This window comes from Calonectris borealis, chromosome 7 (genome assembly GCF_964195595.1).
Source record: "Calonectris borealis chromosome 7, bCalBor7.hap1.2, whole genome shotgun sequence".
Lineage (NCBI taxonomy): Eukaryota > Metazoa > Chordata > Aves > Procellariiformes > Procellariidae > Calonectris > Calonectris borealis.
Window position 1 is genome coordinate 18,290,841 of NC_134318.1, and position 26,175 is coordinate 18,317,015.

General features: G+C 37.8%; 1 protein-coding gene across 13 annotated transcripts in view; it reads left to right on the plus strand.

The window, feature by feature from the left end:
* KCNMA1 (potassium calcium-activated channel subfamily M alpha 1) overlaps positions 1-26,175 on the plus strand; it is a 526,570-nt gene that overhangs the window by 311,313 nt on the left and 189,082 nt on the right. For all 13 annotated transcript variants that reach the window (XM_075154402.1, XM_075154386.1, XM_075154389.1 and 10 more), the window contains exons 4-5: positions 1,109-1,202; positions 4,905-5,016. In XM_075154402.1, the coding sequence (XP_075010503.1) occupies positions 1,109-1,202; positions 4,905-5,016 (206 nt within the window). The remainder of the gene's footprint in view (positions 1-1,108; positions 1,203-4,904; positions 5,017-26,175) is intronic.

Genomic DNA, 26,175 nt, shown 5'->3' on the forward strand with positions numbered 1-26,175 from the left:
ATTTCTTCTTTTCTAAAAGGATGTTTTCTAGGGTTCTACATGATCAAATGATCTACATTCTAGTTTTTGACTTTGTGATGAATACGTGATCATTTGCAATATATATGTGTATATTTATGTACATATGGTGGGACATTTTGTATATGTAGTATATACATCAGCATATATTGGGACATGACTTTCATTTTGGTCTGTGACTTCAACATTGTTCTGTGGCTTCACCAACCTATTTTAGAAATGTCACAAATAAATCACTAATCATACTTGTGGAAGTTATCTCCTTCCTTAGATAAAAGTATATCTATAAAGTACCAGTTTGTATAGAGTATGCTTTGGACCTGTCCCACTCTTTAAAAAAGCATAATATAATAAGCTAGAAATTGCAACGGCTGCCTGACACACACAAATGTATTTTAATTAACCTGCATGCAGAAATTAACCCTTAGAGTACTGCTTCAAATTCCTCAATTTATTTTGTTATTTAATTTTACCAGTGAGCTATGCTGCTTTTCTACTCAGCTCATAGTACTGTACATAAAGTACATTAAATAGCCATACACAAAAAAGAAGTGAGAAAAAGGAAAAAAACACCCAAACCCAACTTCTTATAAACAAGGGATTCTAGAAGACTAAGTACCCCAGGTTGCTAATGGGTAACGTATTCCTAAGCAACTACTTTTTTTTTTTTTTTTTAAGGTTTTATATTATGGCATGAATTAAAAACATATAATGTTTCACTGTAGCTGTGTGCTTGTTAGGTTTGTTTCTAAAGTATTGTAGGTATGTCTCCTATAGAAAGAAGTCAGTTCTTTAAGGGTTAATATGGGGTTAAGGAATCCTGAGGTATTCTCCTGCTTGTCCTTTCTTAAAGGTATCTGCATGTTAATTCTCAGATATTACCTGAATATAAAGGTGAATATAAAGACTGTATGAATGACTAATTGAATGAATGAAATAATTCATTTGAAATGCTTGCTTGTATCTTGTAAACGACTGGAAAACAGAAATGTGATTTCTGAATCAAGGTCTTTAATAAAACGCATAAAAATCTCACCAGAGTAGAAACTTATACTGACAATTTACTCCTATTTCTTTTTCTTTCAAATAGCCCAATAGAATCCTGCCAGAATTTCTACAAAGATTTCACATTACAGATCGACATGGCTTTCAATGTGTTCTTCCTACTCTACTTCGGCTTGCGTGTAAGTAGTGTGTCTTTGATAGCATGAGTCAGGAAGGGAATATAGCTATTAGATAGAGAGAGTCTTTGAATACAGCCTGACTTTACAATGGCTAGACAAAATTAAGCAGATTTCTAAAATGCATGAGCCCAAGCATTTGATTGAGAACATTTAGGTAATAATAATAAGCATCTAAGATTGCTAAGGAGACCGATAGTTTATAAGCTAAGCCGTCTGTTCCAGAATGTTCTTGTGTGGTAGAAGGTGAAAACTATTATAGTTCAGTGCTGGTCAGTGACGTCAAATGTTTCTGTGTTCTCAATGGAGTGATAACTACCTTAGCAAGACTAGTGAATACTTGATCTATTCCTCTGCTGCTAGATATGTCTTTGGCAGTCGAAGGTTGAGATAACGGCTGCTGTGGAGATGTAGATCTGCTGTATTCAGTTCTATGCACATCCACTTTTCCAGACTGCTAATGAATGCTTTGCAGAAGCTGTAAATACTAGTCAACATGCTGAAATGTTTATCCTTAGAATATACTTATCACTTTCTGAAAATGCAGTAATGCTGTTTCAGGATCTAAAAGTTGGGACGTCTGAAACAGGTAGGCACTTTTAAAAGTTTGGGCCAGTAATGCTTGCAAATCAAGCTGTTGGGTTTTTTTTTTTTGTTTCGTTGTTTGTTTTTTTTTTTTTAAATACGCTTTGAAAACTATGCTTGTTGTTAATTGGAAAATCAGGGAAAAAAGGCCTCAAACATAACAGAACTACAAGGACAACCTCATGTGAGCAGAAAGGCTGCCACATTGGTCTTTAAACTTGAAACAAGTATTACCTCATGATCTTCCTTTGTCTATTTTGCCCCTGAATCATAGGAGCTCCTATGTCACAATGATAGTTGAGTTCCTCCTATTTCACTTCCGACCAACTTTTTCCGATGATCCAATGCGGAATTTTGTTGAAAATATAGGTTATTTCATTACCAAGTCTAGGTGCATCATCTCTCCTTTAGCTAAACAGATAAATTCCTTCAGTATTTACACTCTATGTATGGATTCTAAACTGTATTTTAAAAGCATATAGTGTAATAGCCCTGAATTCTTAAGGATTTAGGGGGCTTTTGTAGATGTCCACCAGGCCTGCAATGTAGGTTAACTTTTTGACATAACAGATTCAATGCATAGTACTTGTGAACTTCCAAGAACCCTTTTTTCACAAGTATCCAATTGCCTTGTAATTTTGTGCTAGTGATAAGGTTGTACGTTCTTACCGAGAGAATTAAAATTACGTATTGGCCCTTCTTACTTACTCAAAGCAGTAACTTAGGATATATTATCAAGAAGCCGAGCACAATAAAAGAGAATATACTGGGAGTTGATGCTAATACTTTCATATCCACACTGTGTGGTTTTTGGAAGGGGAGAGAGTACTGTAGAGTAGGCTCTGGTCCCGTTGACTGAACGCACTTTAGCAGTTACAATATGTGAGATGCACTGCTAGAACACCTTGTCCAGTTTTAGTTTCAACCAAAAGAAATCTTCGATTTATCCAAAACTGCTTTGTGATGCAAGCTGAAGTGCAGTAAGTGGGGTTGATAAGGATTTACTTCAGATTAGTGCTCCTCATCTAAGTTAAGATGCTAATATAGGTGTAACTTCAGTTCTCCAAGAAGTCCTGCTGAACTAAACAGGAGTTCCTGAGGAAAAGGTGATACTTGGTTGTGTGGATGCAAGAATTGGATCGATAATGAATTTGCTAGTTATGTAATAAGCATCTCATACCTTTAGCTATTTTAGGGGTTTTTCGGGTTATTGTTGTGGTGGGGTGTTTTTTTTTTCCCCCTGATAAATACCTCCTGTGAGGACTCACTGGCAAATTAAAGTATTTGAAGAAATATTTTAAAATCTCATCCTCTTCCATCTGTTCTCCATGAAATGGTGTTGCAACTCAAAATCATATAAATATTACCATCTCTCCAGTTCTAGAAGATATTTGTTTTCAAACACACGTATATCCACTTTAAAATCTTTGTTGGCTAGTATCCAACTATGTGAGAACTCAGAAGTGAAGTTTGCAAGCTGCTGATGAAGACTAAGGCCAAATTGCATGAGTTAGCACATAATCAAGCAGTAGGGTCTGGCAGAGATATGGCAAGTATGGAAGTAATCCTTCTTTGGAAGTGACAGAATTATGTTAGTGCTTCTAGAAGAACATGATATCTCTTCAAGCATGGTAGGATTGCTTCTGTAATGAAATGGGCTTTTATTAGTCACTAATTACCTAAATGAATAACTGTTCAAATACTTCCACAGAAAAGTATGATTGGCCTTTACAGTCGACAGACTTCATTTTCATTGTTGAATAAGTCACTTTAACCTTTTTCAAAGCCTAAAAGTTGTGCCCTGTGGAAAGATAAAATGATGATTAGAACATATGTTGCAGGTTAGGAAAATATTGATCTGACATCTTAAAAAGCTTTTAGTTCCAAATATTCTGACTACTTCTAAATTCAACAGAGGGGAATTGAAAGCTTCTGCTGAAACTGGATGTTTTTGTTCAGTTTTCATGCTGGAGCATTGATATTGAGCAATAAAGACTAACAAAACGTCAATTTATTTTTGGTTTTGAGTCTTCTCTGAGGCAAATACTGCTTATGTTGTCTGTCTTCTTTTTAAGTATGATTTCAAGGTTCTTGACATCAATAGAGTCCCCTTTCCAATATTTTATCTGGGATTCTAGCAAAGTTGGTATGCACCATAAACATGTGCTGTTAAAGTTTTAAAGTAATTCTAAAGCAAGGAGATTAAGTGGATGAAATAGTAGGAGAATGTCAGTATTTGCTTTGGAAGAAAGACAATGGATATTATCTGTCATTCAAAAAATACAAGCACTGTTTTGAAATACATTAGTCTAGGTTTTAAGACTTACATAAGTAAAACTGTTCCATTAAATATCTTCGTGATGCACTAAAATTTTATATTTATTTGTATATTTAGATTTCATATTTATATAAAGCATATGTTTTAATTATTACTTGAATGTGAATAGTAGTTTGACCTTATTTAAGTACATAGATGAATAGGCAAGTTCAAACTATGATGTCCTTGGCATCTAAGTTTGCCAGTTTCCCTAGGCTGATTTCGTAGTCAAGAGAGAGACCTGACTCTCTCATGACCTCATCCATGTCACAATTTGAAGGACTGAAGTGCTGCTGCAATCCTGAATTATGCCTTGTAGGAGTCATCCTGGTGATTACCTCTGGATAGGATGATAATGGGACTCTTTGTAAACTATCATGTATTTAGAAACATGTGAACAGCAAATACATGATGAGACTACTACCAACATGTTTGGTGTGCTAGAGCAAAGGTGATATACTTTGAAATATTTTATACTTACCTACACTTTTCTAATATTACTGATACATTATTAATATATGTGGAGAAGATGTTTTTTAGCACAGATATTACGAGTCATTATATAAATGATCTGTCTCTTTAGTTAGACCTTTCATTTTAATCTCAATGTGGTTATCAAGCAATACACAATACAGACTTCCTTCCAGTGAGACATGTTGTTTTGTTTGGACTAACCTAAAACATCAGTTATTTCTTCACTAACTTTGGAGTTTAATATTTTAGAATCGAAAATATTGCACATACTTGCAACCACCATGAGCATAATCTGATTCTTTCATCCCTCCCCCTCTTTTTTTTTTCAGTTCATAGCAGCCAATGACAAGCTATGGTTTTGGCTAGAAGTTAACTCAGTAGTAGATTTCTTCACGGTCCCTCCAGTGTTTGTGTCAGTATATTTAAACAGAAGTTGGCTTGGTAAGTAAAATAGTTTTTCCTTTTAATAGCTGTTATAAAATTACTTAAACCTTGCACGTTTTGATGGAGAATTTCTTCATCTTGTGGCATCGCGTAAGCAGAAGAATGTTACCAAAGTTGTTTTTGCAGTGAACTTGCTATTTCAGCAGACAGGTGGGTTATGTCAGAAAAAGCATTTACTAAGTCCATTTTGTTCTTGATTCGTTAATATAATCTCCTACTCTTAAGTGGTGGTGAACTCCAGCTGGAAGTACTGCATAACATGAGGCTGTTTTTATAAAACGGTGAATTTGATGTAATTGTCTCAGCTTACAACCTTAACAGGTGATCCAGACCATTCATTCACTGAATTGGATTGCTATGCATCATTGTCAACAATGAAATCAACAAATTTTCTTCACATTTTGAGCCAACATAGCTAAATTTTAAATCCACTGAAACAACACATTTGGAAGATTTGTTTAGACACTTACTGGGCTTAACGTTTGTGTAGGACTGCTAGGAATGCATTAGAGAAGACAATGCCACATGTAAAAGGGAATACAAAATGAAGCAGAGCAGACAAAATAAATCAATTAAAGAACACCGTATGAAGTTTGGCATATGAAGTTTCTTGTACAAATTGCGTATTCTCTCTAGTTAAGTAATATGAAGGTCAAAATTTGGGAGTTTTTATTCAGGGAAAACTTCCTAAAAATGGCATACTTTGTGAATGCCATGCCTTTAGACAACATATGAAACCTCACAATTTGACAATCCATTTCTCCAGAAATACAGGCACTCATTGTCCCTGAAAACTGAAGAGAGTGTCATCTTAAATCACATGGAAAGGAAAATAAAACAGAGGATCTTTTGTAGTATTATAATATTTTCAACTTGATACAGAAGTGCAAAGATCCAAAAATTATTGATGAATTACTGTTGTATGAAAAGAGATTAATAAATATATAACCACATTAGAGTTCATACTGTATACATCAGTGGTTATTAGTATGCCGAAGAAGAAAGCAGTAAAACAGCCAGAAAAGATCACTAGAGATCCTCATACGATTACTGTCTTCATCACATACTTCTGTCATGTACATAAAACAAAGTAATGCTTTTTGAAGGAGAAAATGTCATACAGTTCCATATTATGATAGGAAATCAAATAAAAAAAAGAAGGTATGTAAATAAAAAACAAGCATATGCTTAAAAGAAAATTGCTGATTTCACTAGCTATAACTCAATCCCAGTTTCTTCGTATTATGTGAATTGACGGGATGTATTTTCACATTTGAATGTGACATATCAGAATTTCCCAGAACTTTGAGATTGAAATCATTGGAGGTGAAGACTATCTAAGAGCAAAAACTAGAATCGCAGGATCCATAGAAAAGGAATATGAAATGAGAAAATAGCAAAACTGCAAAATTTGGGAAATGAGGCGAAGAGAGAATTATTTGAGATTAATACCCTTTGTGAAAGTGAATGCATAATTGACTGACTCATGGTGACACAGCAATCTAACAGTACCAACAGGAATAATGAGAGAGTTGCCCGTTTAGCAGTTTCTGCTGGATAGTTTTTACAAGATTTATGTCATTTTGCAAGCAGACTTAAGCATTGTACTTACATTTATTCATAAGGCTGAAAGGATTTCCATCTCTCTTAATTACACCAATGTCACTTTTTATTGGTTTCTTGTTTATAGTCCCACTTTACCTGTTTTCTCATGGAATCCTCCTGAGACATTTAGCATCTGCTGAGGCACAGATTTTTTTTTTTTTTTAATGTAGTCATCTTAGGAGTGACATGTTTACAATGTTTGAGCTTTGCACCTGCTTCTACTGTGTTTATTCCAAAGGGGTTTTCACTTTAGGGGAAATCATCCCTGGTGAAATAATTCACTAATTCAAAAATGTGAATTACTGGAGTCCCTGACATAGCTGTAATTTAGATCAGCAAATTATTATTTTGAGATGCTGTGATGAAAGCATTTTTAAGCAAATACACTGAAGTATATTAATGAAGATTGTCTATTCCTTTACACCTTTTAAAGAGATGGCAAAATTTACTCTGTCTGTGGAGCTCAAATACTTTGGACATACTTGTAGGTAATACAGTGGCAGGACTGGGAGTGTGAGTGGAGGGGAAGGGAGGGTGTTTGGACCATATTATTTACAGTTTCAGGTTAGATGCCTACTTTTCCTTTTATATAATTTTTGTAATTGAGAGAGATATCCTTGAGCGGAGGATGATTGAGGACACGTAAGTTCTGGTTTCTGCACCAAGTATCCCTGTGGAAATAGGAATCTCGGGGAGGTTAGCCTTCTAGCAGGGCAAGTAAATAGGGAGTGCTTAATGTTAGGCAATGTGAAAATCATTTAACAGGTTCGGACTTCAATGTATCCCAATAATTCTGTGTATGTTTTAAGAATTTGTTACTGATTAAGCAGGATTCCTTTATATGCTTTAAATTTCGAGATCATTTAGGAGCCCAAATACAATACATTGTCTGGTATGTATTGTGCATCAGGATCTTTCCAGTTTATTTCGCTATTGATTCATGTAAGTCAGCTGTGATAAGTTCATCTAAGTACTAGGCAGAATTAAAGTCACCAGAATGTGACTCCCTGAATTCCCTATTTCACAAGAACTGTCCTGGTTTAGCTAACTGACAATGAAGTAAGTTCGAACACACAGTTTAAACAGGATTCAAAAAACCCAAACCATCCTAAATAAAAAATAAACTTTGCCTTTGGAGAGCACTAAATGCTTATAGAAAAATGTGAAGTATAGCAGAGGACATGTGGTCTGAATGTATCATCTTTTAATGTACTATACCGGAAAGCCAGTGGGATTTTTCCTTTTCTTACACTAGTTCAGAAATGCCACCGTTCAGCTATTATGTAACTCTTAGTATGTGAGGCCTTCCACTTTCCCTGCTGCTCTTTTGCATTCAGTTGTTCATAAAATGTATTTTTGTATCTCAAAACATATATGAATGAAATTTTCAATCAGTATTCATAAAGGATGTTGTTTCAAAGCTAATCTTCCACCTGGATTCCAGTATGCAAAGAAAATTCAATATGCAAGATGGATCAGGTTAGGCTTTTCCATCAAAAGGTTTCTAGGAATGGTAGGGTGTTCACTGTCTAATGTACAGCTGAAAGCACAACAGCACTTTAAACCTGCAAAATACCAAATTTTTAGATTTGATAAATCCTTTAGAAAGGATTTCTAGGGTATCATTTTTGCTAGCATAGGGTAGCATAAGAAAAGGAACTACATGAGCAGAATACAGCTGGCACATGGAATAATCTACATATTATTGAAAGATTGGGGGAGAGTAGAGAAAGGGAGGAAAATTTTAATGAATCTGTAATTCAGTGATGTACATTCCTTGACAGTAGATATAAAAATTTGTTATGCTCTGACTTAAAACTGTAAGAGATACAAACATCGGTGTGTTTTCTGATGTTCATTTGCATGTAGATCCCCTTGATACTTTTCCAGTACTGTTTTGTAGCATTTATGTAGATACTTACACATAAACTAAAGCTCTGCTTTATAAAATCATAAATATTTCTTGCACAACACTGTACAAGAAACTTTCTGATAGTGATAGAAGAACAATTCTCCACTTCAAGTGCAGGCTTCTGTGGAGTGGAGAGAATCTTCCCAAGGAAAGAATGATAAACAGAAAGGGTGGAGTTTCTGGCTCTTGAGATTTTACAGGTAATTTTGACAGTTAATTTCAACCAAATTATTTCAGTGCACTACTGAGTCTAGATACTGTCTTTACAGTCTAACTGAAGGTAGGCTAAAAAGGTGGTTGGATGAAAACAAATGTCCTGATTTCAGCTGGGATAGGGTTAAATTTCTTCCTAGTGCTGTGTTTTGGATTTAGTATGAGGAGAATGTTGATAACACACTGATGTTTTCAGTTGTTGCTAAGTGGCCTCCTAGTCCAAGGACAGCTCCCGTGCTTACTGACTGAGCTAGGTACACAAGATGGGAGGGAACATAATCAGGACAGCCAGCCCAGCTGGCTAAGGGGGTATTCCATACCATGTGACGTCATGCTCAGTATATGAAGGGTAGGCGTGATCCAGGAAGTACCGATCGCTACTTGGTTATCGGTCAGCACGGGTGGTGAGCAATTGCATTGTGCATCACTCATTTTGTATATTTTATCATTATCATTATTATTTTCCCTTTTTCTGTTCTATTAAACTGTCTTTATCTCAACCCACGAGTTTTTCTCACTCTTACCCTTCCGATTCTCTCCCCGTCCCGCTGGGGGTGGGGGGAGTGAGTGAGCGGCTGCGTGGTATTTGGCTGCCTGCCAGGTTAAACCACGACAACAAAAAAATTGCAACGGGAGAAATAATGTCACAGTAAAACTTTTTTTTTAACACAAAGTCATAATGATCTGAGTATCATAGCTAAGTTTCAGTTTCAGATCTTTGTTTCTTTGGATAGCTTGCAGTCTGCCAAGTTGGAGAGCCCTGCAACAAATGAACATCTTTCAGTTGTATTCAGTAATGATTTACAAACACTCTACACACAACTTAAAACTGTTATTCTATCTTCTATGATAGCAAAGGCACTTAAAATAACTGAAATGCCTTTTATCATGTACTTGCATGCTTATGAAAAAGGAAATACTGATTTTATGAGCAGCCTGTATTGGAATAAATTGCCTTGACAGGATGGTATTGTTAGAGGAAGATTAAACATATAAAATATAATCTTGGCTTCGCATTTACAAGGACACGCAAATGAGGAACAATCGGCCTTAGAACTACAGTGATTTAAATAAAGGCTAATATATGGATTTGATTGTGTCTCATATTATTGAATCACAGAAATTAAAGATAGAAAAGATCTATTGAACAATCCATTTCCTTTGCCTGACCATGTACTTTCAGTGCTTCATCTATTCTACTGTACAAAATTTCAAGCGATAGAAACTGTTTGATTCCTAATAGATTCTATTATCAGGAAGATTTTTTCATGATCCTTCTTCCCTGACATCCCCTTTAGTCTAGGCTGCTGCTGAAGTCATGCTATTTTTTCAGAAAATAATTGAAGATTTACAATGGGGAAAAGAAGACAGACAACAGATGCAAACATAGACACATACACAGCATAGCAAACAAATCCCTTTGTGTGTTGATTAGCATAGTTATGGAAAAGAGGGGATCCTTTTTTCCAGTCCTTGCTCAAATTCTGTCCAGGTCCTGTGACAGACAACTCGAGTAATTTTGGATGATAAATTTCTGGTCTGAGAAGTCCAACATCTCTGGTAGACATTCAGCTATTTTTGTGAGTCAAAGAATGAAATTGGTTTCCCTCTGTGGAAAGAGATAAATGGCTTTGGAGAAAAAGCAGTGTGTCTTATTAAGATAGTTAAGCTGATGGTGTGATGGTCTCCTGGCCATCCAGCAAGTGTGCTTCAAGATGAAGCTTTAGTTAAAAATCTGTGACGCGAAAACAACATTTGTTTCCATACCCTGTAGACTTTTTTGACATAACTTCTATGGAACAGCTCAGCCTGAAACCATATTTGAATCTGCAGAACACTTTATTCCTTTTGGAAAACATATATCTTTTGGTGGAACTTAGAGCAGTACCTTAGTTATACTGACACAAAGAAGTGCTCTGATAACTAAATTGTAGAGCTACCTGTGTGAGAGAGGAATTATGAGCTCCAAAACTCTATAATAATTCACTGTCTTTTGATGCATCCACAAGTCTCAAAACTGTCCCTTTCTTAGCACCTTAAATTTGCAATCATTTGCAATGATTTTGTTGGTTAAGTATTGTGCATTTCTGCCATCTGTTGGCAAAAACTTTGAATACACATCCAAATTCTACAATACAACTTACAAAGCTAGTGTATTTTATACAGCTTTAAAACATTTCGTGTCATTTTACTTACATTAGAAGTTATTTTATATATAATGGAAGCTAAATTATGTAAAATTTCCTAGGAGAATTGTATTTTATATATATGTGCACATGCACTACTTTTCTGTGCAGTGACATTTCTTCGTACACTTCAAATGCCTTCAAACAGGTATCAGAATGAATTTAATGAAAATAGTTCTGAATACTCAATCTGCTTGGTGATTTGTCAATACTGTGTCATTGAATGGACTGTATCACATCTGTATTATATTGAAGACAACAATTCTTTGCTTTCTTCTAGATACCTTAATCAGTTCATTTTTCACAGAGCGTGTACGTTTTGACGGGTATCAGTTAAAGTGATACTTCACAACAGCCTTTTAGTTGTTACAATATTAATAGCAAAAGGTAACCTTGTGACAAATATGTATTTGTCATAACATCCACAACCAATTCTTATGAATATTGTTGCACACAAGTCTGAAAATATGCTTCTCTTCTCTCCTCCTGATAGCTCAAACAAATTAGCCAAAAGACAACTGGAGCAGAGGAGAAACACAAGGACAGTGTCTCAAGTGTCATTAGTTCCTGTCATCTAGCTGACATTCGTAGAAACTGTGTGCTTGCTTCCCTACAACTCTGAATTCAAAGTAAACTGGATAATTTAAATCATCTGTTCCCAGTCTATCACTCTCTGTGAGTGGTACTTAACACTGCATAGAAAATTGACCCTAAATTCATTCTGTTTTCTACTCTACTCTGATTGGGAGGGGCCATAGGTAGGGGGGTACCTTCATTTTTCCTGTGTGAATGAGTGGCAGGCTTAGCCCAAAAGTAGTCATATTCTCTGAATGTTGAGGAGCTATTGCAACTTAATAGCATAGCTGATACCAGTTATATTGCTTTAAATAAGTGATTTTAACTTTTTCACTCATATTTCATTCAGTCATACTCCCTCTAGGATACTAATAGTATGGTAATATCAAGTTTATGGGATTTATGCTGAAAATAGTCTTCAGTCTTTAATAGTCAGAGCAGTTGTCCTCAGGGTACTCAGCCCCCTGAGCTGGAAGACAGGGACGACAAGCAGGATAAACCCCCCATAATTCAAGAGGATGAAGTTCATGACCTGCTATGCCACCTGGATGTTCACAAGTCTATGGGGCCGGATGGGATCCACCCGAGGGTTCTGAGGGAGCTGGCGGAGGAGCTTGCCGAGCCGCTCTCCATCATTTACCAGCAGTCCTGGTTAACTGGGGAAGTCCCGGACGACTGGAGGCTCACCAATGTGACTCCCATCTACAAGAAGGGCCGGAAGGAGGATCCGGGGAACTACAGGCCGGTCAGCCTGACCTCGGTGCCGGGGAAGATCATGGAGCGGTTGGTTTTGAGGGTGCTCACGAGCCATGTCCGGGACAACCAGGGGATCAGGCCCAGCCAGCACGGGTTCATGGAAGGCAGGTCCTGCTTGACCAACCTGATCTCCTTCTATGACCAGGTGACCCGCCTAGTGGATGAGGGAAAGGCAGTGGATGTGGTCTACTTGGACTTCAGTAAGGCCTTTGACACTGTCTCCCACAGCATTCTCCTAGAGAAGCTGGCGGCTCACGGCCTAGACAGGTACACTCTTCGCTGGGTAAAAAACTGGCTGGACGGCCGAGCCCAGAGAGTTGTGGTGAACGGAGTTAAATCCAGTTGGCGGCCAGTCACGAGCGGTGTTCCCCAGGGCTCAGTTTTGGGGCCGGTCCTGTTCAATATCTTCATCAATGATCTGGACGAGGGGATCGAGTGCTCCCTCAGTAAGTTTGCAGACGACACCAAGTTGGGCGGGAGTGTTGATCTGCTGGAGGGTAGGAAGGCTCTGCAGAGGGACCTGGACAGGCTGGATCGATGGGCCGAGGCCAACTGTATGAGATTCAACAAAGCCAAGTGCCGGGTCCTGCACTTCGGCCACAACAACCCCAGGCAACGCTACAGGCTTGGGGAAGAGTGGCTGGAAAGCTGCCCAGAGGAAAAGGACCTGGGGGTACTGGTTGACAGCCGGCTGAACATGAGCCGGCAGTGTGCTCAGGTGGCCAAGAAGGCCAACGGCATCCTGGCCTGTATCAGAAATAGTGTGGCCAGCAGGAATAGGGAGGTGATCGTGCCCCTGTACTCGGCACTGGTGAGGCCGCACCTCGAATACTGTGTTCAGTTTTGGGCCCCTCACTACAAGAAGGACATGGAGGTGCTGGAGCGCGTCCAGAGGAGGGCAACGAAGCTGGTGAAGGGCCTGGAGCACAAGTCTTATGAGGAGCGGCTGAGGGAACTGGGGTTGTTTAGCCTGGAGAAGAGGAGGCTGAGGGGAGACCTCATCGCACTCTACAACTACCTGAAAGGAGGGTGTAGCGAGGTGGGTGTTGGTCTCTTCTCCCAAGTAACAAGCGATAGGACAAGAGGAAATGGCCTCAAGTTGTGCCAAGGGAGGTTTAGATTGAACATTAGGAAAAATTTCTTTACTGAAAGAGTGGTCAGGCCTTGGAACAGGCTGCCCAGGGAAGTGGTGGAGTCACCATCCCTGGAGGTATTTAAAAGACGTGTAGATGAGGCCCTTAGGGACATGGTGTAGTGGGCATGGTGGTGTTGGGTTGACGGTTGGACACGATGATCTTAGAGGTCTTTTCCAACCTGTATGATTCTATGATTCTATGATTCTATGAAAATAAATCACTGCAATTCCTCTTAATAACCAAACATTTTGCATTTTTTGGTAAGATGTTATGTAATTTTCTTCTCTCCATAACCCTTCTTGTCTAATCAAAATATGTTCTTAATATCTGGATATTATGTGAAAAAACATGCTAATGTTTTCTTTTTACCCTGCTTTTTATTATCAGTTTAATTACTTTATTACTATTTACTGCTCTTGTGTTCTTTAATGGTTTCAGTGGTCTTACAGACTCTGTGATAAAGTCCCTACTACTCAAATGAAGGCTATGCAAACTGTACAGTTTTGTCTTTAGCGGAATATGGAATATTGTTCTAAAAGAAGAATCCCCTTTCCTCAAACTGCTTATGGAACCCATAATTCACTTATGCTGTCTTTTGGCATTTGTATTCCTTTGCATGAGGGGCATTTAAAAATACTACTTGTAGTGTCCAAAAAGATCATTGCATTATCATTAGTCAGATGCTTTCTAAATTTTCCTGAGGTATCTACAGCATGTAACTAACCTGCACACTTTCCTGAATGGTAATGTGAGAGATAAGATTAATTTTTTTTATTTAACTAATTGTTTCTTATTTTTAAAAGTCAGCTGAAAGACCAGTTGAAAATAGAATTTCATGTCTTGGCTCCAAGATAGTATGTTAACTTCTACAGTACCTTGTAGGCATTCAATCTATTTGTTATACATTATCCAGTAGTTTTTTCCCCCGATATCTTCTTTCACTGATTTCTTGGTAACTGTTTTTTTTAATACATTGAATCTGCGTAATGTTGTTGCAGAGCGTGATCTTCTCAACTTTGAATTTTCAATGCTTGTTGTTTACACTATTTTATACTTTACAAGTAATATAATTAATATCTGCATAAGCCCCAAACCAGAAGTCCTTATACCTAGAACATGAGAGTTTATATTCTGGTAATTTTAACGTAAGTTTTATGATTTCTGGTGACCATTTTTGAGCTTTTAGCTCAAATGAGCTTTAGCTCATTTTGTATTTCTAAGCATCTAACTTCTGTAACACAGCTTAAAGGATCTCTTTTACCTTCTAAGCCCTGGACTAAATGTGCTGAAATGTCCATGTAGCTCTCATTAATTCAGCAACAGTTGTCTAGTGTGCTCTGTAGTGCACGAGGCTTGGTTTATGTGGAATTAAGAAAAGATGCATTATGCAGTTTAAGTAATTTAAAAAAAAAAAAAAACAAAAACAAAAAACAAAACCAAAAACCTAGCCATATTCCTTCTGACCTTTTTGCAAGACTGAATTAGTCACAAGAAAATCCTATTGAGACTGGAATTGATATGAACTGATGCAAAGATAGTTGGGATCTCACTAGAAAGATTAGAAGTTAGGAATTCCATACAAGACTTTAGAAAGTTCATGTTGTGGTTGTTCTTACTGAATATCAGAGAACTCTGAATGAGCTTACATACTCAACTGAGATTGGAGGTTTATTTAAACCAGATCATTCATATCCTTTTAATAATCTTTTGGCAATTCCTTCGCTCAACTTTATATGTATGAATATAAGAAAAGTCAAGAGAGGATTTGAGATTTTCACTCTTATAATTCCAAACTCAAAAGGGGAAACTTCATTAATACATTTATTTAGATGACTGCCTATCACCTGATAGGCCAAAAACCCATTGGGATTAGGTAAGATTACTTCTTGTGCTTCTATGCTTCAGGTATCAATATGAACAAAATTCTGACCTTCCTGCTTATGTGACAGTTCAGAAGTAACAGCTGGATGGATAACAGTTTGTAACAATGCTACATTCCTCCTCAATGTGTTTCTTGATCCACTATTCAATTTTTGCAATTGCAGTAATTTGCTATACAAAGTCAGGTGACACGTAGAGAAGGAAAATTTGCCATATAGAGATAGGTGTTCTTCCAGCTAAATTATTTAAGGCTTTTTCTGAGGTTTTGGACTGCAGGATATTTATACCATCTGGCAGAGTTTCATACAATATTGACTTAAGTCAAGAAAACAGTATCTTTCATAGTTTGCCACTTTTTGCCACTTGTTTTGCCATTGATTTTTGAATGCCTAAGGTTCTCTAGTACTTCTGTATTTATAGTGTCCATGCTTACATTATGCAGGGCTTATTCTTGATTCACTGCTGACCTCTAGACACAGCATTCATTAACCTTGTTATCACCTTCAGCAGTGTTTAGTATCATACTATCTCCAATTCTAAATAATAAAATAAAAATAGAAACACAGCAGAGAAAATCCAGTCCATAAATGTAAGGACATTTCTTTGCATCACAAAAGTGTCTCTGACATCATTGACTCCTCCACAACTACTTGCACTGCAGTGGTGTACCTGATGGATTGCCAGAAGGTCTTTGCCAATAAAGCTAATGGTACTCAGAGGGCAGTATTTGCTTGTTCTTTATAAATGCATGCTTTTGGCTCTTCCTGCTGCTTTTTCCAGTTTCTTCTGTTCAGGGAACTTTTTAATATGGAGCAGTGTTAAATAAGCTGCTACCAAACATTGGAGTGCGCTTTTTTTCATTCAGACATTTAGTTCTTAACTCTTTTTGAAAAAGTCAGTACATTGTGTTTGCAAATTTTATATAGGCTTATGTTAGTTATGAAACATTTTGCTCTAAATCTGTTTACCGATCTTACTTCTCTGATTTAATATGTATAAAGGGATATGAAGCCAAAGAACTTGAATTTTCTTGTTATTTTAGGTTCCAACTATCTAAGCTTATCTTGTCTTCAAAATTGCACGGGCATTTGCCAGAAGTAGGCTTTCTTGTAAAATCTCTCTAGTTGCTACTTCAGGGCAAAAGCTGAGATATTGGAAAAGCAGCCTATTTGACTTTATCAGCTCTTTTGTTTGTTGCTAGTAAAAATATAGCAGATGGCAGATAAAGATCAAAAATAGAATAATGCATCTTTTAATTTAAAAACAGTATTTAAACTTCTAAAATTGTCTTTTTTTACATAGGTAAAATGATTTTGTCTTCTTTTTAAATCAGCTTCTATAAAGTAAGGCAGATGGAAGTGTACTGTACAGAGGTAGGTCTAGTACACAGCATTTTGTTCAGCATTATCCTGTAAGGGCAATCACTAGCCCTTATTTTCATGGGGGACTTCAACTTGCCAGATGTTTGCTGGAAATACAATACAACAGAGAAGATACAGTCTAGGAGGTTCCTGGAGTGTGTGGAAGATAACTTCCTGACACAGCTGGTGAGTGAGCCAACCTAGGGAAGGTGCCCCGCTGGACCTGTTGTTTGCAAGCAGAGAAGGACTTGTGGGTGATGTGATAGTTGGAGGCTGTCTTGGGCATAGCAATCACGAAATGAGTTTTCAATTCTTGAAGAAGTAAGGAGGGGGGTCAGCAGAACTGCCACCTTGGGCTTCTGGAGGACAGACTTTGGCCTGTTCAGGAGCCTGGTTGACAGAGTCCCTTGGGAGGCAGTTCTGAAGGGCAAAGGAGTCCAGGAAGGCTGGACATTCTTCAAGAAGGAGATCATAAAGGCATAGGAGCAGGCCGTCCCCATGTGCCAAAAGACGAGCCGGCTGAACAGAGAGCTTTGGCTGGAACTCAGGGAAAAAAAGGAGAGTTTATGAACTTTGGAAGAAGGGGCAAGCAACTCAGGAGGACTACAAAGATGTCGTGAGTTTATGCAGGGAGAAAATTAGAGGGGCCAAAGCCCAGCTAGAACTTGATCTGGCTACTGCTGTAAAAGACAATAAAAAAATGTTTCTATAAATACATTAGCAACAAATGGAGGTCTAAGGAGAATCTCCATCCTTTCTTGGATGCGGGGGGAAATATAGTGACAAAGGATGAGGAAAAGGCTGAGGTACTTAATGCCTTCTTTGCCTCAGTCTTTAATAGCAAGCTGAGTTGTTCTCAGGGTACCCAGCCCCCTGAGCTGGAAATCAGGGACAGGGAGCAGAATGAAGCCCCCATAATCCAAGGGGAAATGGTTAGCGACCTGCTACATCACTTAGACACACATGGGACCAGTGGGATCCACCCAAGGGTACTGTGGGAGCTGGCAGAAGTGCTCACCAAGCCACTTTCAATCCTTTATCAGCAGTCCTGGCTAACCGGGGAGGTTCCAGTTGACTGGAAGTTAGCAAATGTGATGCCCATCTACAAGAAGGGCCGGAAGGAGGATCCGGGGAACTACAAGCCTATCAGTCTGCCCTTGATGCTGGGGCCGGTTATGGAGCAGATCATCGTGAGTGCCATCACGTGGCACGTACAGGACAACCAGGTGATCAGGCCCAGTCAGCATGAAAGGCAGGGTCCTGCTTGACTAACCTGATCTCCTTCTGCGACAAGGTGACCCGGTTGGTGGATGAGGGAAAGGCTGTCGATGTTGTCTACCTAGACTTTAGTAAAGCCTTTGACAGTGTTTCCCACAGCATTCTCATGGAGAAAGTGGCTGCTTACTGCTTGGGCAGGCGTACTCTTCACTGGGTAAAAAACTGGCTGGATGGCCAAGCCCAGAGAGTTGTGGTAAATGGAGTTAAATCCAGTTGGTGGCCGGTCACAAGTGGTGTTCCCCAGGGCTCAGTATTGCAGCCAGTTCTGTTTAATACCTTTATCAACGATCTGGATGAGGGGATCGAGTGCTCCCTCAGTAAGTTTGCAGATGACACCAAGTAGGGCGGGAGTGTTGATCTGCTGGAGGGTAGGAAGGCTCTGCAGAGGGACCTGGACAGGCTGGATCGATGGGCCGAGGCCAACTGTATGAGGTTCAACAAGGCCAAGTGCCGGGTCCTGCACTTCGGCCACAACAGGCAGCTACAGGCTTGGGGAAGAGTGGCTGGAAAGCTGCCCGGAGGAAAAGGACCTGGGGGTGCTGATTGACAGCCGGCTGAACATGGGCCAGCAGTGTGCCCAGGTGGCCAAGAAGGCCAACGGCATCCTGGCCTGTATCAGAAATAGTGTGGCCAGCAGGAGTAGGGAGGTGATTGTCCCCCTGTACTCGTCACTGGTGAGGCCGCACCTCGAATCCTGTGTTCAGTTTTGGGCCCCTCACTACAGGAAGGACATGAGCATGTCCAAAGAAGGGCAGTGAAACTAGTGAAGGGTCTGGAGCACAAGTCTTATGAGGAGCAGCTGAGGGAACTGGGGTTTAGCCTGGAGAAAAGGATGCTCAGGGGAGACCTTATCACTCTCTACAACTACCTGAAAGGAGGTTGTAGCGAGGTGGGTGTCAGTCTCTTCTCCCAAGTATCAAGCAATAGGCCAAGAGGAAGTGGCCTCAAGTTGCGCCAAGGGAGGTTTAGATTGGACATCAGGAAAAATTTCTTTACTGAAAGAGTGGTCAGGCCTTGGAACAGGCTGCCCAGGGAAGTGGTTGAGTCACCATCCCTGGAGGCATTTACGAGACCTGTAGATGTGGTGCTTAGGAACATGGTTTCTAGAACTTGGCAGTGCTAGATTAACGATTGGACTTGATGATCTTAGAGGTCTTTTCCAACTAAACGATTCTATGATTCTGAGTGCTGTTTTTATTAAAAATAATAATATTTTAGCATCACTGTGGAGGTTTAGCTGAAAAGAATCAGCCATTTAGTATCTTACCTGTCAAGTTCATTTTCAAGAGGTTTTGCATTCAAGTCAGGATATCTGGAGACAATAATCTGCATAATCAAAAGGAAAATGTTGTAGTCCCTCATAAGCAAAGATGACTGAGAGCAAAATGGTTTAGTCTACTGCATTATGAGGTTTCCAAGGTACTCAAAACTCCAGTGGTTATTTCCCCATTATCATCTAATTACTCTGCTGCTCAGTATAAATTATCTATCAGCTTTATTGTCTTCCTAATTGCTGGTTATGTTTTTCTTTGGTCACCCTCTTACTGTGTGGAACATTTTCCTTCAGAACTGTATGAGTTTTATGTACAGGTGTGTTCATGCTGTGCTACAGAGATACACTGGTTCCTTTCCAATCACTGTGCATCCAGCAGTTAATGTCAATCTCATTCATCTACACTGCAGCCCCTTGGTCGTTCGAAGTGTCGTGTGCTTCAAGATGTAGAATAATTTCAGTTGATGCTAGACTTAGGGGATGCGGATGCATATCTCCATAGCCTAGCAGAAAGGTCTTTTATTGCTATGAGATAGCTCTAATGTTAATGGCCAAGTATGGCATTGACACTATGTGCTGATGTCGGAGTGAATATTATTTTCACACTGCATCAGTTTGCTCACTTTTACTTAATTCTGATCTGGAATGCTTTTCTCTGAGGTAAGTCAAGTGAGTCAGTGAAGTTCAAGGATGTAATGCCTCTTCAGCCTTGTGACAGAAGAGGAAATAATCACAGTGGGATAAATATAAAATCCTAATATGATATGAATGCCTTTCACAACCTTCGTATTTATTCTTTTTTCAAAATTCAACCTTTGTGACCCTTTCCTATTCAACATCCAACTTCCATAGCTGCTATTAAAATTCTAAATCCTATAGGTGTTCTTACCAATGTTCTGTTATGTAAAGGCTACTGTAGGCAATAGATATGACATTATTTAGAAGTTCACTTTTTAATTATGTGCTTAAGTGATTAATTATGTATGTAATAAAATAAAGATAATTTATATTATTACATATTAAAATTTGTATTGTGTATATATACAATTTATATATACTTTTTATATAATTTAATTATTTAAAATTCAAATACTTAATATTAAACAATAGTTAACAAAGTGGTTAGTAATGACTAGATATGTGGTTAAGACACTCCTAACTCTTAAGAAAAAGTTATTTTTATAGTGGTTAGTTGGCAGGCAATATCTATCATGATGGCATGGCAGTCAATGAACATCTGAGTGTCTACATGTAAGATATTGCAAGTATAAATTCAAATGAGATGGGATAATTTGTAAAGAAAATAGTGTGATCCCAGCTTTTATTTTCTATTAAATCCCATATTAACACTGAGTTTGGATGCTTCTGCATTGTTTCACTTTCCTTCCTATTGTGGGCAAAGTGTAGATATGAGCACTGTAAAAGCAGAGACATCTAGAAAATAAAAACAAACCAAGATAGGTTAATCTGGATTCTCTCATGCTCACTCTTAACTTGGAAATTCATCTAAAGAAAATGATACACAGTTGCATGCAAGGTGGATCGTATAAGAAATATGTTGTATTCAGCGGAAAATAGCAAATGATATATAGATTTGAAGGAACAGCATCTTCTAGAAAAACATGAGACACCTACTTTTCTAGGCACTGGTTCTAATCTACTGTGATAGTGCATAGAAATTTTCCCTATCTATTCTTAGCGATTCGGTAGCATTGGCCTATTAGTGCAAGCATTTGTGTGCACTTGAAACTCACTGAGAATTTGCTTCTCAGTAGGCAGATCACGGATAGATTTTCTGTCTGACATGAGTTTGAAGAGAGGAGTTTTAAATGCTACGCCCTTTATTGGATTTATTCTTCATTCAGCCTTAGTGCTGAACTTGCAGTTCTCAGACTTTGTATTTAAACATGATACAATACTGAATAGGTGAAGACTACTTTTTAGTGCTGGCATGGGGTGAAATAAGGGATACTGATAGGTGGTGTATGAACCTACATGACTGCTATATTAAAAAAAAAAGCTGTTAAAACACAATCTTTGATTTCTATGAAATTTTATGCCTAAATTCTTAATCTGACAACTGATATGAAATACTCTATTTGTTGTTATTACAATATAAATTTAAACTACGTGCAAAGAATCTTTCTGTACACTGAGTAAAAGGGCATCACTTCTCTTGGACAAGCATAAATATTTTATGAAGTTTGGCACCCATCTGGTCAGAAAACTGATTTTTTTTTTTTTTTAATTGCACTTGGATCATAATCATGTATAGAAGTTCGTGGTGTATCATTTTCATAACCAGTTTTTCATAATTAATATATCTGCATGTATCTGCCCATATCTATTCTTTAAATATTTTCTTGGTGCAATTCAAAGGCTAAAGAAGGTTCAATGGCTAGGATGCATTATATCATACCAGTTGATTAGAACTGAAATATTTGACTTCTTTTCAAGTCTTATTTCATAGTATGCTCATTGTTTCTTTGGCAGTTATGGCCCCTGCCTTGTGACTCACAGCAGCAAAGACAGGCAGAATTGCAAGTCTTTTTTTAAACCAACGTGAGGCCTGCAGTGTGAGTCAGGCTTTAGATCTGGCCTTTGTCCTTCCTTTGCCTTTGTTCTTATCATTTGTCCTACCCCACAGTCACAGCCTCTCAGAATAGTATATTCCTGATTTTAGTGCAATTTGTTCCTGATGAATGCCGGGGAAAATTATACAAGATGCTAACTTGTTGTTCTTCAGGAAGTGAAACTACTGTATATTGAGTTGTAATGGGCACTTTAAAAAACAAACCCCAAGTTTCCAACCTTCAGTGCCACCTCTCTGCAAGGTTAGCTTGCTGAGGTGTATCCTCTTATTTCAAGGGTCATCTTGATTTTAGTAGCATCATCAGTAAATTGTCCAATTAAGTTATTCTCCAAAAATCAAAGAATTAAAAAAAGCATATTTTGCATCCTTTTTGAATAAGGACTTCAGTATCTAGAAAGGATTATGCAACTGTAAGATAAAAAAATAACAAAATGACCAATGAATAAATTCCTTTTCTCCCTAGCTCTTTTTTCCATGAGTTAAGTATGAATATTGTCTATGCTTCCTTCATGCTTTCAGCCTTTCATTAAAAATGGCACCACCATCAGTTTGGTGGGATAATACTTCCTTTATAAAGTATGTTGCTTACAGGATAATACACTCTGATTTTATGTAAAGATCTGCTATTCATTCACTACTGGGTATATCTCTGCTTGTCTTATGGAATATGACATAGTCATTGCTTGAAGTGATATAAAACAGCAAAGTTCATGTTTACATATGTAGTGACTCTGTTTTTCTTATTGCTAGTGCCAAGCTTTCTGAAAATGGTTTAATATCTTGAGACTTTGAGACGGGGAGATAGAAAAAAAAATAATGCAACTATATGCATTTCTTCAGGAACTTAAGTTTGGATTGTAAATTTACCTTCTAAATCAATTAGTGAGATTAATGAGTGGTAAGTGCTTAGCAGAATGGACATTAGAGTGTTTTGGTTTTGTCATAAGACGATGCTACAAAGCTGTACCAAATAGTTGTTGGCCAACCTGTAGAGTTTTTATATTTACATACACCAGGTTATTTTTTTTTTGTGTTATGAATAATACTTTTACTCTTTTTGAAGTAGGACCAATGGAAATTTTAAGGGCCATTTCTTGCAGAACAATGGCTTTTACACTGTAGTTTCAGAAGTAGCAACCTGAAAGAGAGGAAAGATAACATGTGGAACATTCTGTGTTGCCTTACCATAAAATAAATTAAAAAGTAATTTTCAAGGAGAGAATGGTCACTGGATGGTCAAAGTTATTTTTCTCTACAGCAAGTTTCTCCTTGGCAGGTTTCCTTGTGTTTTGTGTTTTTTCTAGATTGTGCTTTTGGGCACAACTGTAAGCAGATAGTATCCTACAAAAGCACAGCAAATCAGTCATCCCTGTCTAACCTGTGCTTTAGAGGACAATAATTTGATACCCACTTCTACCTAATACATTGGTTGTCTATGCCAAAGATCTGCTCTTCCCTTGCCCTCTTGCAAGATGGTGTAGCAAGCACCTAGTTCCTGAGTAGCCAAAAGTAAAGTGGAGCTCAGCTGCTGAGAAGTCTTCCTTTTTCTCCTGCGTACTTGAGATTAATAGTTTCACATGTGGATGGACTTTGAAAGCAAGTTGTTATTTAATGATAGCAATGCCTCCATAAGTATATCAATCCATTTTTATGGCAAATTCAGAGAGGGTCATGGAGTGATATGCTCCAAGGATACACTTCTGTTGAAAATACAGAAAACTTCGCTCATAACATACTTTAAATAGGTTGGGTTCATGGAAGGTACAGTAGGTTTTAACAAGTCATCCTAGAGCTCTTTAGAACAGAATGAATGTTGATTAGTTTGGAGTAAATACTTTTAAGCTGATTGCACACATCTCTGGTGCTTCTGATAACACAGAGTTTAGGAGTTTTAAGTCTACCTCAGACCAGGAAACTCAACCGTGTCCTTCACAGGGGTAGGAAAAAGTACAGAAACACTGGAAACAGTGCCATTTTCCTAATGACATCATCTGCTTAATTGGACTTCAGACTTTTAGTCAGATGCTCATCTGAGCTACATGATGAGATATCTAAAAGGTGCTTTTCTTGACAACTGAAGAAAAAAAAAATAGCCTACAGAGAACAATTTTCTGTAATCTAATTTTACATCTAATATGAAAAATTTGGCCAAGTAATAGGTAGATAATATAGATGGTAGAGAACTGTACTCTCGCTGAAAACAATAAGCTGTCTTGCATAATCAGATTGTAGAACAAAATGCTAAAAAACATTCCCTTGGAAAGCAGAAACTTCTGCACAGGAAAGTAATACAAGCATCTTTGTGTGACTCTGTGATGCTGAATAGTGCTTCTCAGCCCAATGTGTCATCATCCTGCTGCTGCTGAAATTTAGATTCAGATTTTTAACTTGTGGAACAGGTTTATTTTAGATTTATTTCCAGATTTTGTCATCTGATTCTTGTTTTCAGATTTTGATGTATGCAACTGATTTACAGTGCACTGACAGAAAAAGAGAGAAAATTGATAAAAATCTGGCTATGCCAGGGAGCCAAGAGAGTTTAAGGAATACTGTCAAATTAGTAAAACCAAAATATAGGTTATGTAAACTAAACAGCTTGACTCTTGCTATTTATTACTTGGGTACTGTTTTCCTTTAGAGATGTTCCAGGCTCACAAGGTAAATGGTTTCTACACCCACACATTTGCTGTGCTAAGTACAAAGTACACTAATGATAGGTTTAAAATTGGATAATAACAAGATTATAATACTATGCAAGAAGAAATACAAAAAGAAAGAAAAATAGTATGCCTTATATGGTAAAAACTAAGTAGGACATTATTTCAGTTTGAGCTGTACAAGATGTGATTAGTAACACAGATAAGTATTACCTTGTTCAAATCCTTCCAATTTGAGAGGAATGATTCAAGTTCTCACAGATATACATATGTCTGCATGCGTATGTATAGAATCAAAAACTGTTCCCACTAGACTCAGTGGAACTTTATTATTGTGAACGTGGGAACATGTGGGAACATGACCGGGTTGTTTGTAAGAACATAGCGTAAAGGTTACAATGTAAAGGAGTCCCAGAAGTGGTTTGCCTCTGATTCACTCACTGCATATTACTTGAAATTTGAGTGTACGGTTCTCCCCATTTCTATATTTGGCATTGTCAAGCTTTAATAACATTTCCAAAATGCTTTGAGATCCTGTACGTTTCCTATAAGCACATGGTGCAGTCTATTTTTGTGTCTGCTTTGCATTGTACTCCAGATATTGATATAGTTTTGGCATATACATCTTTGTGGCTCCTCTGGGGACAAAAAATAGAAATGATAAGCATATTCCTCAAAATGAAGATAGCTTTTCAAGATGAAGTTTGTATGTTATGCTTAAAGCAGAAAAGTTGACTAAGCAAGCATATTGTGTATCATGGAAGGTAATATCTCACATTTACATTTTATTTTGAAGAGTTTTTTCTAATTGAATGAGGTGGTAGCTGACTGAACAAAAATCCAGTTTTGTTGAATATTCACAGAGCAAGTCTGCTTGAGAGAACTAATGTGCTCTATTCTTTGTGCTCTTGCTTGATGGTTAAATTGGTGTTTTGTTTTTTTTTTTTTTTTCCTCCAGTAATATAGCTGTCATTAACTGGGATTAGATGAAGGGTTATTGTGGTTGTGGGTTTTTTTTTTTTTATCTCATCTGGGATAAATCCTGTAAGAGTTGGCTGATTATGCGACCTCTGCCTTCTGCATACTAGCTTTAACCGGAAGACAGATATGTAAAGTTGCCAAAGAAAATAATACACAGTAAACAATTTCCTTTATGTACATGAACTACAACTATATTCTTTACGAGAGTACCTGTTCATTCCAAGTGAACAGCATCACATTTGTGGGTTTTGGATCAATGGGTGTGGTTCTTTGGTGTATCTGAAAGAAGCTTATATGGTAATATCCGGATAGAAGATGGCTTTTAAGCTCTAATACATCATGGATCAGAGGAGCATCTGCACTGTCTGCCTGCTTCTGTGATTTGTTTTGTCCATCCAGTTTGTGATACTCTTAGTCTGTTCTGTGAGGCTCAGTTTTGTATCTGAATTAATTCTGTTTTATGCTAACAGAAATGGACTAGATTATACTGAATTATCTTTTGGTAGCAACGTGTAAAGGTGAACTTCGCATTATCCTGTGTCCAGTTAAATACATCTGCTTCCAAAGAGAAGTTCTGTTAAAGAAAGAACTCTGAGCTGTCTCTCCACGTTGATACTGAATTAGCAAAAAGAAGGGTAAATATATGACTATCTTTGCTATTAGTGGATGCTGTGACTGAAGACGGGACCACAATACTTATGTGCAGTGCTCCTGAAGCTGAAGATACATAGTCATGATTCCTGGCAAG